Below are 13,873 nucleotides of genomic sequence, written 5' to 3'. Positions count from 1 at the left end.
GAAACCCCATCCCTACTAAAAACACGAAAACTAGCAGGTATGGTGGCAGGTGCCTGTAACCCCAGCTTCTCAGGAGGCTAAGGCAGGAGAATTGCTTGAACCCGGGAGGTGATGGTTGTAGTGAGATCACGCCATTGCACTCCAGCCTGGGCATGGCAGTGAGACTCCATCTCAAAAAAAGAAAGAAAAAAAAAGAATGTTAGGTCATGTCAGTCTGCTCTTTGACCCTCCATGGCTCCTATCTTCCTCTGGTTCAACGTCAAAGTCTCTCCCACCTCCAGCCACCCACTCTCGTCCTAGTTTCCTCCACTTTGGCCAGGCTCACCTCCTGGCTTGAACATACCAGGCATGCATCTGCCTCTGGGCATTTGCACTGGCTGTTCTCTCTTCTGGAACCTGCTTTCCTCAGATAGCCTCAAAACGAAAACTAGCTTCCCATGGTAGGCAGGATAATGGCTTCCAGAGCTGTCCCAGACTTAACATGGCAAAGCAAAGGGACATTGGAAACATGAGTTAATTGTGGATCTTGAGCTGGAAAGATGATTAGAAATTACCCACGTGGGCCCAGTGTAATCACAGGCAGGGGGGTCGGGTCAGACCCAGAGACCTCATGGTACTCTCTGCTGCTGGGTTTGAAGGTGGAGGAAGGGGTCACCAGTCAAGGAATGTGGATGCCTCTAGAAGCTGGAAAGGGCAAGGAAATGGACTCTGGACTCTCTCCCCCAAGAGCCTGCAGAAGGAACCAGCCCTTGGCTTTAGCCCGGGGAGACTTCTGACCCACAGAATGATAGGATCATGAGTATGTGTTGTCTTAAGCCCACGGAGCTTGCTGTGGTTTGCCATAGCAGCAGTGGGGACCCCATACACTTCCTGACCTCCAGCAGTCTCTCTCGGTTGCCAGTTTTCCAGGGAGGCTTTTCCTGACCGTTAGAAATTGCACCTGGCTAACACCCCTGTCCCTGCCCTCCCAATCCCTCCACCACGGTAGTTTTCCTGCAGCATGTTCTCACGTGTTTATCATCTGCTGGTTAATTTTGCCGTTTTTCTCCCACCTGAGCAGAGCCCTTTCTCTTTGAGGGCAAAGCCCTTTGTCTTTTGGTTCTCTGGGTGCAGTCCAGTGCCCAGAACAGTGGCTGGACTTAGAAACACCGGTCCAGTGAGTGGATGAGGGGGTATGCCACCCCCCCAACCCTCCTATCCCTGCCCTGCAAGGAACGAGGATATTGTTTTCTGCCTTTCCTGATAGAGAGACGGGGGCTGAGATCTGAGAGGGGCAGGACATGCCTGGGGTCTTTCCCTTGTGGCCACTGGCCCTTGCTCCAGGGCTGGGGCTCTCGCCTTATAGGCTCCTAGCCCCAGATGTCGCTTATCACATGACTCCCAGAAGCCTCAGAGCTCTGGCGTCCCCACTGTGGGGAGCTTGGTGGCCTGCCTTCAGAGCTGGCCTGTTCTGGGTCCCACCCTGGAGCAGACACGGTCAAATCCAAGCACACTGGGCAAAGCTACTAGTGTGTGCTGGTGGTGGGAGGAAGGGGCCCTGCCTAGCGGACACCCCTGCCCCACATACACAGTGCCCATAGGTGCCCTCGCCACCTGTATTCCCAAGCCTGTGCACCCAGGCATGGGAGACAAATGCTCTGCTGGTCAAAAGGGGCCTCCCCCAACTTAGGGGGTCCTAACATCAGCCTGTGAGATGGGTGTGTTATCGCAGGGTTATGTACCTTCCCAAGCCTGCTTCTCAGCAAGAGCCTGGGGTGTGTGTGTTTGGGGGAGGGGTCCTTGAAACACGTAGACCCTGTGCGGGCCTCCAGGAGAGGACCCCCAGCCCAGAGAGCACGGGAACCCGCCTCGGTGCTGCTTTTGGAAGGACGGAGAGTAATTGCACTGGGGGCTCAGGAAGAGCTCGTCCTGGAACCCATCATTGCTTCCACCTGGCCGCTCGACCCCTCCACCATCCCTGCTCCAGGCCAGGCACCCTCACCTCTCCTGAGGGCCAGCGGGGCCTCTGCACAGCGATCCCGGTCCCCGCCGACCCCTGGCAGTGCAAGTGCAGACAGGAAAGTGAGGCTTTTACCATGTCGGTCGGATCAGCCCCAGCTCGGATCCATCGCTGCTTCGCACACAGCCGCCGGGTCAGCAAGGGCCTTGAGCCCGCAAGATACCGCCCACCCAGCGAGCGTGGTCCCGCCAGCTCGCTCAGAGAGGCTCCTCTTACTCCATCTCCCGAGATCCCGTTCCTGGCGCCTCGCCCACCTATTTTCCAAGGCCCTCGCCCTCACTCTAGAAGCCCTGCCCACCTATCCCTGGAGTGCCTTCCCCGGCGCCCCGCCCACAACCCCGAGAGGCCCGGAGAGGGAAGGGGGTGTGTCTGAGCCCCCGGAGCGGGAAGGGGGTGTGTCCGAGCCCCCGGAGAGGGAAGGGGGCGTGTCCGAGGCCCCGGAGAGGGAAGGGGGCGTGTCCGAAGTCCCCGCGAGGGGAGGGGGGCGTATCCGAGGTCCCCGCGAGGGGAGGGGGTGTGTCCGAGCCCCCGGAGAGGGAAGGGGGTGTGTCCGAGCCCCCGGAGATGGAAGGGGGTGTGTCCGAGCCCCCGGAGAGGGAAGGGGGTGTGTCCGAGGCCCCGGAGAGGGAAGGGGGCGTGTCCGAGGTCCCCGCGAGGGGAGGGGGTGTGTCCGAGCCCCCGGAGAGGGAAGGGGGTGTGTCCGAGCCCCCGGAGAGGGAAGGGGGCGTGTCCGAGGTCCCCGCGAGGGGAGGGGGGCGTGTCCGAGGTCCCCGCGAGGGGAGGGGGTGTGTCCGAGCCCCCGGAGAGGGATGGGGGTGTGTCCGAGGTCCCCGCGAGGGGAGGGGGGCGTGTCCGAGGTCCCCGCGAGGGGAGGGGGAGTGTCCGAGGTCCCGGAGAGGGATGGGGGTGTGTCCGAGGTCCCCGCGAGGGGAGGGGGTGTGTCCGAGCCCCCGGAGAGGGATGGGGGTGTGTCCGAGGTCCCCGCGAGGGGAGGGGGGCGTGTCCGAGGTCCCCGCGAGGGGAGGGGGTGTGTCCGAGGTCCCCGCGAGGGGAGGGGGTGTGTCTGAGCCCCCGGAGAGGGAAGGGGGTGTTTCCGAGCCCCCGGAGAGGGAAGGGGGTGTGTCTGAGCCCCCGGAGAGGGAAGGGGGTGTGTCCGAGCCCCCGGAGAGGGAAGGGGGCGTGTGCGAGGTCCCCGCGAGGGGAGGGGGGCGTGCCCGAGGTCCCCGCGAGGGGAGGGGGTGTGTCCGAGCCCCCGGAGAGGGAAGGGGGTGTGTCCGAGCCCCCGGAGAGGGAAGGGGGTGTGTCCGAGCCCCCGGAGAGGGAAGGGGGTGTGTCCGAGCCCCCGAGAGGGAAGGGGGCGTGTCCGAGGTCCCCGCGAGGGAAGGGGGCGTGTCCGAGGTCCCCGTGAGGGAAGGGGGTGTGTCCGAGCCCCCGGAGAGGGAAGGGGGTGTGTCCGAGCCCCCGGCGAGGCAACCAGCCTTACATTTACCATATTGGGAAAAATGTCCTGTCATCCCCTGCATATTACAAACAATTTCCCAGGAGGGTGTATGCCCTCTGCAATGTGGCAAGTAATACCATCCTCTTGCCCCATGAATATTATGAACAATATTGCAGAGGTGTGAACACGATATGGGAAGTAACATCATTTTCTCCCTTCCTGAATATTATGAACAATATTGCAGGGGGTGTACACCATATCACAATATGGGTGTATATTCCCATATTGCAGGGGTGTACACCCCCTGTGATATGAAAAGTAACATCATCCTTCCCCCCTCTGCAAATATTATGAACAGTATCGCAGAGGGGTGTACACGTTCTGTGATATGAGGAGTAACATTATTCTCTCCCCCACCAGATATTATGAACACTATCGCAGGAGGGCGTACACCCCTGCAATGTGTGGAGTAACATCATCCTCTTTCCCCCTGGATATTATGAACAATATCGCAGGGGGCTGTCCACAATCTGTGATATTCGGACTAACATCATCCTCTCCCCCACTGAATGTTACAAACAGTATCACAGCTTGTCCACCCCTGCGATATGGGGAGTAACATCATCCTCTCCCCTCCTGGATATTATGAACAATATCGAAGGAGGGTGTACACCGCCCGTGATATGGGCAGTAATGTCATCCTCTTTTCCCCTGGATGTTGTGGACAGTATCACAGGGGTGTATACCCCTGCGATATGGGACTAATAGCCTCTTCCCGCCCCACCCTGATGTTACAAACAATATTGCAGGGGGGTGTACACCCACTGTAATATGAAAAGCAGTATTATCCTCTCCCACCCTGGATATTACGAACAATATCACTGGGGGTGTACAACTCCTGCAATATTGGGAGGAATATCATCCTCTCCCTTCCTGGATATTATGAAAAGGATCCAAGAAGGGTGTGCACTTCCTGTGATATTGGGAGGAATATCATCTCCTCCTCCCCTCAGTATTATGAACAATATCATTTGGGGGTGTACACTCCCTGTGACATTGGGAGGAATATTATACTCTCCCTCCCTGAATACAACAAACAATATCACAGGGGGGTGTACATGCCCTGCAATATTGGGAGGAATAGTATCTTCTCCCCCACTGGATGTTCTGAACAAGATCACAGACCTTTGACTTCTCTCATCAGGAGAAACTGGAATTGCTGGGTCCAAAGTGTTTGGGAAGTTTGGAGTGATTCTTGTTGCAGGGGGAGGAGGAAACTAAGGACGTGTCACTGAACTTTCAGGGGTTCCGGGATCCCCCACCCAGGTGCCTGCTCCAGCTTCCCGAGCGAGCCCCCCTCCCGCCCCTACCTGTTTTCACCCCTTGTGGCTCCACCCCCGCCGGGCAGCTGGACCTTGCCCGGGGCCTTCTGATCTCCGAGCTCCAATTTCAGCCGGAACTGCCCAGCCCCGCCCCTTCCCTGGCAGGAGCACAGCGGAGAACTCTGTTCAGATACCGACGTACAGACAGACGCTGGGACCCAGGACAACTGAGGCGCCGATGGCCGCGCCTGGTGAGCCCTGCGTGGGGCAGGAGGTGAGTGCCCCCTCACATCGCGCCCCACTCTCCTTTTCCAGGCTTGGTTTGGCTGCGGATCTCTCGGGCTGCGATACTGGGGAGAGGAGAGACCCCCAAATTCCTGGACCCGGAAGCGAGGAGAATTACTCCAGCCCCCTAACTGCACGGGTTGGACCCCTTTCACCAAGCCGGCCCCCGATACTCCAGCTCTGTTTAAGGGGCCACCAGACCGCCCGGCTTCTAGGGGCTTTGACCCTTATTTGCGTAAAGCTAGTGGGTCCCCCAAGCTCTCCTACCCCCAGAGAGCGCTTACCTCTCTGGTTTCTTTTCCCTTTGCTCTTAGCAAAGTATTCCAGGGAGTGGAGTTCATCGGGCGGTGGGGGTTGGGGTGGGGGTTGCAAGCTCCCAGCATTCTGAGGGCCAGGGAGGTGAAGCAATAGGCTGGTATGAATTGAGGGATCCTCTGTGCCTAGCCTTGTGCCCAACATGGTGCCACACTGCTGTGAACTTTGCTGCTGCTAATCCATTTAATACAATTCATAGAGGTAGAGTCTCATCCCCCTTTTGCAGGGAAGAAAACTGAGGCACAGAGGTTAACGTTTGCACAGCCAGTGGCTTGTGAAACCAGGGAAAATAAAAAGACAGCGGAGAGAGACGTGGAGAGGCCACGTCCACTAAACTTCAAATTTCCCCTAAGGTTAGACAGGACCAGCAGAACTGCTGAGATAAAAACAACAGATGAAGCTGGGCACGGTGGCTCATTGCCTGTAATCCCAGCACTTAGGAGGCTGAGTCAGGAGGATTGCTTGAGGCCTGGAGTTCCAGACCAGTGTGGGCAACGTAGTGAGACCTCTATTTCTACAAAACATAAAAAAAAAAAAAAAAAAAATTAGCCAGGCCAGGTGAGGGGGCTTATGCCTGTAATCCCAGCACTCTGGGAGGCCAAGGTGAGAGGATTGATTGAGCCCAGGAGTTCAAAGCTTTAGTGAGCTTTGATTGTGCCACTGCAGCCTGGGCAACAGAGTGAGACTCTGTCTCTAAAACATAAATAATAATAAAAATAAATCACATCAGGATCACCAGTCGGACAAGCTTTGGGGACAGATAAGCCTGGGTCAGAGTCAGCTCTGCTACTTCCCATTTGTGTGGCCCTGAGGGAGGCAGTTCCCCTCTTGGTGCCTCATTCTGCTGGTCTCTGAAATGGGGACAGTATGACCTATGTCCTAGAGTTGCTGTAAAGATTAACTGACAGTCCATGCCTAGCAATAATTATGGAGCCCAGGTCTCCTAGACCCCAGAGCCAAGTTCCCTGGGTTCAAATCCCAGCCCTTCCACTTCTCAGCTGGGTAAAGTCAGCCAAGCTACTCAACCTCTCTGGTCCTCGGCTTCTTCATCTGCAAATCAATATGATAATTGCATCTACCTAAGGTTGATGTCAGGATGAAAGGAGTTGAGAATTATTAGGTATTCCGAAGAGTGCTTGGTACATTTCTGTGTAAATGTTAGAGCTGGGGACCCCTGCCCTCTACATTCCTAAGAGTCCTCCTGGTGTTCCCTCAGGTCTGGAACCAGACAGAGTCTGAACCTGCCGCCACCAGTCTGCTGAGCCTGTGCTTCCTGAGAACAGCAGGAGTGTGGGTGCCACCCATGTACCTCTGGGTCCTCGGCCCCATCTACCTCCTCTTCATCCACCACCATGGCCGGGGCTACCTCCGGATGTCCCCACTCTTCAAAGCCAAGATGGTACCATCCCTGGGAGCCTGGAACCAGGCAGTGGTGGGGGAAGCAGGGGACAGGCTGGAACCTGGTGGAGTCCTAAAGTAGACTCCTCCTATCAGGTTGTAGGAGGGACTCTGTTAATCAAACAGAGCAATATTAGAGAGGCGTCAGAGGTCAACTCGGTGGGACACAGTTCTCCCAAACAGATTTTGTAATTCCAAAAATCCATGCTTGCACAAACACACACACACATTCCCATGTTCCCAGACAGTTGATAACTACCATATCCTGGCATTTTCCAAAATGTACCATGTGGACTCTCGGATCCACAAGGTGATTTTAGGACCACATTAGGATGAGCCTTTTAAACGTCATGCATTGATTTTTGTTTCCCACTGGCCGTGTTATAGAACAGTTTCATAAGTGACACGTATTTACTTCAGTGTGCTGCATAGGCACTGGCATTCCAAGTGTGAGCCTTTCTGCTCATCCATCCTCTTCTCCTCCATTCTTGTAGGCTAAAGAATGTTCTTCAGAGTTCACTCCTTCTTCTGCCCTTGTGTTAATGTTTGCATCATCACCCACCACCAACCCAGGGGTTGGCAAACTTAAGGAGCCGAGCATCACATAGTACTTGAGGCTTTGTCGGCCAGGCAGGCTTCCTTCCAAACGCTCAGCTCTGCCACTGCAGCATGAGCGCAGTAGTCACAACCACAGACAACAGTCATAACTGTGTTTCTTTCTTACTCTTTTTTTTTGAGATGGATTTTCACTCTTGTCACCCAGGTTGGAGTGCAATGGCATGATCTTGGCTCACTGCAACTTCCACTTCCTGGGTTCAAGTGATTCTCCTGTTTCAGCCTCCCAAGTAGCTGAGATTTCAGGTGCCCAGCAGCACACCTCACTATTTTTTGTATTTTTAGTAGAGATGGTTTTTCACCATGTTGGCCAAGCTGGTCTCCAACTCCTGACCTCAGGTGATCTGCCTGCCTCAGCCTCCCAAAGTGCTGGGATTACAGGTGTGAGCCACTGCGCCCGGCTAACTGTGTTTCAATAAGACTTTTTTGTAGTCACTGAAACTTGGATTTCATGTAATTTTCACCTGTCATGACATATTATGGTCTTTATTTTTCCTCAGTGATTGATAGTTTTCCAGCCTCTGCTTTAAACTGAGGTTCTTTGAGCAGCTCCTGCAATGCGCCTTAGCTCTGGCCTTCCCTCTGGTGTGTACGTGTTCTCTCACTTTCTTCCTTTCTTTCATTCAGCAGAGAAACCCATCTATATTAGAGAGACCCTAGTGACTTACTGCCCCAACAGAGAGCTTCTCCTTGATTTCATAGCAGGGACTGAAAATAACTTGGAGAGAGGATAGTTCTTTACCCAGTGAGTACGTCTCATCTCCTGCTGTTTCTTCACACCCACAGTTGTCTCACATGTGCATGACTGGAGCACTCCCTGCACGTTGGAAAACACTCGGTTGGCTCAAGGCCTTGCTGTGCATTATTTACAAGACAGTTACACGTCAGGACTGACCTGCAATGCCCTTTACACGTTGTTTACGTTGGCACATTGCTAGCTGGTGATGTCGGTTCATGACAGGGCCCCAGCTGCGATGTCCCAGAACCAGCTCCCAACTGAACGTGGGGTCGCGAACTCGTTTTCTGTGACCTTTCTTATTGCCCCCGAAGCTTATCTAAGCCTGTCTCCCCAGGTGCTTGGGTTCGCCCTCATGGTCCTGTGTACCTCCAGCGTGGCTGTCGCTCTTTGGAAAATCCAGCAGGGAAAGCCCGAGGCCCCGGAATTCCTCATTCACCCTACGGTGTGGCTCACCACGATGGTAAGGATGGCTTCCATCTGGAGCCGGGCTTGCTCCCAGCTGCTGCTTTGCCCGCCACAGTGGAAAACAAGGGGAGGAGAAGAGGCTCCCCCGCCTCCCGCCCTCCCCTAAGGGGCCTGTCCTGACTTTCCCGCCCTGAGCTTCGCAGTGTTCCTGATTCACACTGAGAGGAAGAAGGGAGTCCAGTCATCTGGAGTGCTGTTTGGGTACTGGCTTCTCTGCTTTGTCTTGCCAGCTACGAGCACCGCCCAGCAGGCCTCCAGAGGGGTAAGTGGGGGCGTGGGCCACCCTGGAAACCAAAATGCTGGCTCAGGCCCTGGGTCCCATCCTTCCTCCTCCCATTTCCACATATGATTTATTCTCAACTCAGCGACACACACAAGCCAGTCACTTACAATGTAGAGACACAAAATCCACTCTCGCACCTGTAAGTACCTGTCATTCCATACATTTCTCATCAACACGGTTTCCTGTGGTCTTACACACGCACATCACATGCTCCACTTGCACACGGGGCACACACTTAATGCATCACACATCACACAAGCACATGCATGCATGCACACACACACAACCTGGGCAGAGACACTCCTGTGTGCACACATTCCCCTACATGCACGCCTCCCTCATCTCATGTACTCACCCTCCCCTCATTCCTAGGCATCTATGTTTACACACTCATTCTGCACACCCACCCATATTTCTGTTATTTCTGTTGCCTAATCTGGGAAGCAGCCTTTTTTTTTTTTTTTTTTTTTTTTGAGAGGCTTGCTCTGTTGCCCAGCTTGGAGTGCAGTGGCATGATCTCAGCTCACAGCAACCTCTGCCTCCCAGGTTCAAGCGATACTCCTACCTCAGTTTCTCATGTAGCTGGGATTATAGGTGTGTGCCACTACACCCAGCTAATATTTGTATTTTTAGTAGAGATGGGGTTTCACCATGTTGGCCAGGCTGGTCTTGAACTCCTGACCTCAGGTGATCCACCTGCCTCGGCCTCCCAGAGTGCTGAGATTACAGGTGTGAGTCAATGTGCCCAGCTGGAAGCAGCATTTCTTTATTAGGAGACATGATGGGTCATTTTCTCTGTAAAGGAAAAACAGGTAGTCTAGACCAACTTTTCTCAACCTCAGTTTTAGTAACACTGTGGCCAGATGACTGTTTGTTGGGAGGACAGGAGTGTCCTGTTTGCTGGAGGGTGTGAAACAGCATCTCTGGCTTCCACCCATAGATGCCAGTAGCATACCATCCAATTGCAGTAACCCAAAATGTCTCCCGATATTACCACGTGTCCCTTGTGGGGGATAGGACAAAATGGCCCACCTGTTGCGGGTCACTGGCCTCGACAGTGTTTAGCCAAGGCTTCGGGGAGAGGGGTTATCTTGACACCAATGACCAGGCTGTAGCAGGTTGCAGATATTTTACTTTATTATTTTATTTTTGTGGAGAAAAGGTTGTTCTTTGTTGCCCAGGCTGATCTTAAACTCCTGGGTTTGAGCAATTCTCCGACCTCAGCCTCCTAAAGTGCTGGGATTATAGGCGTGAGCCACCACGTCTGGACTCACAGATCATTTCTGGTGTCCAGTGGTTACTCCATCCTGCCCCTAAAGAAGAAGGTAGAGAAACATCATCCTGTCCTTAAGGACAAAGTTTTTATTTTTGTTTGTTTGTTTATTTTATTTATTTATTCTGAGAGGCTTGCTCTGTCGCCCAGGCTGGAGTGCAATGGCATGATCTTGGCTCACTGCAACCTCCAACTCCCGGTTCAGGTGATTCTCGTGCCTCAGCCTCCCAAGCAGCTGGGATTACAGGCATGTGCCACCACCCCAGTTGATTTTTTTATTTTTAGTACAGACAGGGTTTTACCATGTTGGCCAGGCTGGTCTCAAATGCCTGACCTCAAGTAATCCACCCGCCTTAGCCTCCCAAAGTGCTGGGATTACAGGTGTAAGCCACAGTATCTGACCAAGGATAGCATTTTTAAAAGAGTAACCAAGGGGAAATTCCACAGGTTATTCAGTAATTTCTGCAAGGCTGGGCTCCCACAGTTGACCTAAGTCAGCTTTTTGGGACACAGCATAGAAACAATAATACTGGGACCATTTACACTCTGGGGTTCCAAGCATGTGCCAGTCACTGTGGCAGGCACTTACACACCTGTCCCATTGGATTCTCACAACAGGGCACAGTGAGGGATTCTTTTTTCTTTTTTTAAATAGAGATAAAGTCTCACTATGTTCGCAAGGCTGGTCTCAAACTCCAGGGCCCAAGTGATCTTTCTGCCTCAGCCTCCCAAAGTGCTGGGATTACAGGCTTGAGCCAAGCTCAGCCATGTGATGGATTCTAATAGGCCATTTCAAAGAGGAGGGAAACTAAGGCTAGGAGAAGGGAATGACGGCCTCGGGGCCACACAGCTGGGGAGTGCAGAGCCCAAGGTCATCTCAGGCAAATGCGGAACCAAGTTTCTCATAGAAAGTGGGGAAGACAGTGTCAGTTTAGGGAAGATGGGCCATATTGTCATTGGAATATCCAATGGTTTCCTATCTGCCAAAAAAAAAATAACACCAAAAAAACCTAGAAGAGTAAAAAATCCAGTAGACAAATTGCTATTTGAAACTAGGGCTCTGGGCCGAACACGGTGGCTCACACCCGTAATTTCAGCAGTTTGGGAGGCCGAGGCGGGTGGATCCCCTGAGGTCAGGAGTCAGAGACCAGCCTGGCCAACATGGTAAAACCCCATCTCTACTAAAAATACAAAAATTAGCCAGCCTTTGTGGCATGTACCTGTAATCCCAGCTACTCGGAACGCTGAGGCAAGAGAATTGCTTGAACCCAGGAGGCGGAGGTTGCAGTGAGCCGAGATCATGTGACTCCACAACCAGCCTGGGTGACAGAGCAAGACTCTGTCTCAAAATATATGTATGTGTATATGCACACACACAAACACACATATATACACATATATGATACACCTAAAATTAAAAAATAAAATCATATATGTACATATATAATATATATACCTAAAATTAAAAAATAAAAAATTTTTTAAATTAGAAAAGGAAATAAAATTAGAGCGTTTATGACCAGATGTCAGGGCAGCAGATGCAGAAGTCATCGTGATGTGGCAGTAGGAGCATCACCATTTGGACCAGATCATCTGTGTGTCCTTGAAACAAGGGGCCTCTCTGAGCCTTGGTTTCCCCAGGAGTCAAAGGAAGCAGGAAAACCCCAGCTACTACAAATACACAAAAATTAGCCAGGCATGGTGATGTGCACCTGTAGTCCCAACTACCCAGGCGGCTGAGGCAGAAGAATTGCTTGAACCCAGGAGACAGAGGTTGCAGTGAGCCAAGATCACGCCACTGACTGCTCTCCAGTCTGGGTGACAGAGTGCGACTCCATCCCCCCCACCACAAAAAAGAAAAGAACATTAGGACCCCTAGGAATGCCAGGGCTCTGCCTTTCAAATCCTCTTGCCCTGGTCCCCAGTGTGGACACTGACCCCGCCATTAGCAACCTTTTCTCTTCTCTGAGAACCCTCCTCTGCCTCCATGCCTTACCTTCTGCTCTCTCTCCCACAGGGCTTCCAGAGTGACCTGGTCCACCACCTGTCCACCTATCTGTGCTTGTCTCTAGTGGTGGCACAGTTTGTGCTGTCCTGCTTGGCGGATCAACCCCCTTTCTTCCGTAAAGACCCCCAGCAGTCTGTAAGTCACCAAGTTCCAACCTCATTCCTCTTCCACGTTGAGGTCTCAGTCTCCCCCATGTGACCAAAAGTCTTTAATTTTTTATTCATTTCAACATTCAGCAAAATGTGAACTGCATTTCTAGTTGGTGCCATGGTTGGCAGACATTTTGTGTTCAGGGCAAGAGAAAATATTTTAGACTCTGTGAGCCATACAGTGATCTCTGTGGAAACTCCTCAACTCTGCCACTGAACACAAAAGCAGAATCTGTCAACAAATTGCATGGCTGTGTTGCAATAAAACTTTATTTGCAGCAACAGTCAGTGGGCCAGATTTGGTCATAGTTTGCTGACCCCCTCTATGCCCCAGCAAGGGCTTAAGGATCTATGGTGAAAAAGCAGAGAGAGTTCCTGTTCTCCTGTAGCTAGTGGTCAAGTAGGGGAACTAGACATTACTCACGTAATTAAACAAATATGTTGAAAATTGGCTGGGCGCAGTGGCTCATGCCTGTAATCCCAACACTTTGGGAGGCCAAAGCACGTTGGTCACCTGAGGTCAAGAGTTCAAGACCAGCCTGGCCAACATGGTAAAACCTTGTCTCTACTAAAATTATAAAAGTTAGCCAGGCATGGTGGCGCACGCCTGTAATCCCAGCTACTTGGAAGGCTAGGGCAGGAGAATCACTTGAACCCTGGAGGTGGAGGTTGCAGTGAACTGAGATTGTGCCACTGCACTCCAGCCTGGGTGGCAAAGAGCAAAACTCCATCTCTAAAAAAAAGAAGGAGAAGAAGAAAGAAAATTACCCCTGGGATAAGTGCTCTGTAGGAGAAGTTCATGAGAGTTTTACAACAGGTAACACTGGGAGTCCGAGGTGGGCAGATGACGTGAGATCAGGAGTTTGAGACTAGCCTGGCCAACATGGTGAAACCCTGTCTCTACTAAAAATACAAAAAAATTAGCCAGGTGTGGTGGTGCACACTTGTAATCCCAGCTCTTTGGAAGGCTGACAGGAGAATCACTTGAACCTGGGAAGCGGAGGTAGAAATGAGCCAAGATCACACCACTGTACTCCAGCCTGGGTGACAGAGCAAAATTCTGTTTCAAAAAAAAAAAAAAAAAATACACAGTCAGTTCATCCTGTCTTGCTGCCCTTCCCACACACTCACCACGGGATGTGAGACCAAGGCTTCCCCCTTCTCCACTTTTGTCTGTTGCAGAATCCCTGTCCAGAGGCAGGGGCATCCTTCCCCTCCAAAGCCATGTTCTGGTGGGTTTCTGGGTAAGTAAAGTCACAGGGAAGGGTTGGGGGGTGCCTCACCCACCTGCATTTGCTGCAGATTTCCACCCACGGCTCTTCCCCTGTAGGGCTCCCCTCATGCTCACAAAGGCCAGCCAGGCTTTCTCCATCCCAGCCTCGGCGCTTTCTTCTTTTCTTCTTTGTGTTCAGTGTCCACTGTCTACATCCTGTTCCCACTCAGTCACTGGAGTGAGATCTGGATTCAAATCCTGCCTCTGCCTCTCAGCAGGCCATGTCACAAGCCCTGGAGTCTCAGTATTCCCCTCTGTAAAATGGGGATGACTCAACCTTCATGAGTCGGAAAGTGCTTAGTGCTGGC

At 52.6% G+C, this 13,873-nt stretch overlaps 2 protein-coding genes across 2 annotated transcripts in view; both read left to right on the top strand.

Moving 5' to 3' along the window:
- Nucleotides 1-3,469: 3,469 nt before the first annotated feature.
- LOC110568619 (ATP-binding cassette sub-family C member 6-like) lies at nt 3,470-6,988 on the top strand. The gene is given in 4 exon segments (XM_021672409.2): nt 3,470-5,036; nt 6,579-6,762; nt 6,765-6,791; nt 6,794-6,988. Coding segments are annotated over 4 exon segments (291 nt in total). The 5' UTR covers nt 3,470-5,000; the 3' UTR covers nt 6,838-6,988.
- Nucleotides 6,989-7,040: 52 nt separating this feature from the next.
- The window catches only part of LOC135270619 (ATP-binding cassette sub-family C member 6-like), a 79,226-nt gene continuing 72,393 nt past the window's right edge, over nt 7,041-13,873 (top strand). Inside the window, 5 exon segments of the mRNA XM_064366271.1 lie at nt 7,041-7,070; nt 8,487-8,574; nt 8,687-8,841; nt 12,153-12,278; nt 13,475-13,536. Coding sequence (XP_064222341.1) covers nt 7,041-7,070; nt 8,487-8,574; nt 8,687-8,841; nt 12,153-12,278; nt 13,475-13,536 — 461 coding nt within the window.

This window comes from Aotus nancymaae, unplaced genomic scaffold (assembly GCF_030222135.1).
Source record: "Aotus nancymaae isolate 86718 unplaced genomic scaffold, 86718_ANA_hifiasm-v0.15.2.pri h1tg000064l_1, whole genome shotgun sequence".
Classification (NCBI taxonomy): domain Eukaryota; kingdom Metazoa; phylum Chordata; class Mammalia; order Primates; family Aotidae; genus Aotus; species Aotus nancymaae.
The sequence above is the reverse complement of the archived record's forward strand: the minus strand, read 5'-3'. Positions and strand labels throughout refer to the sequence as shown.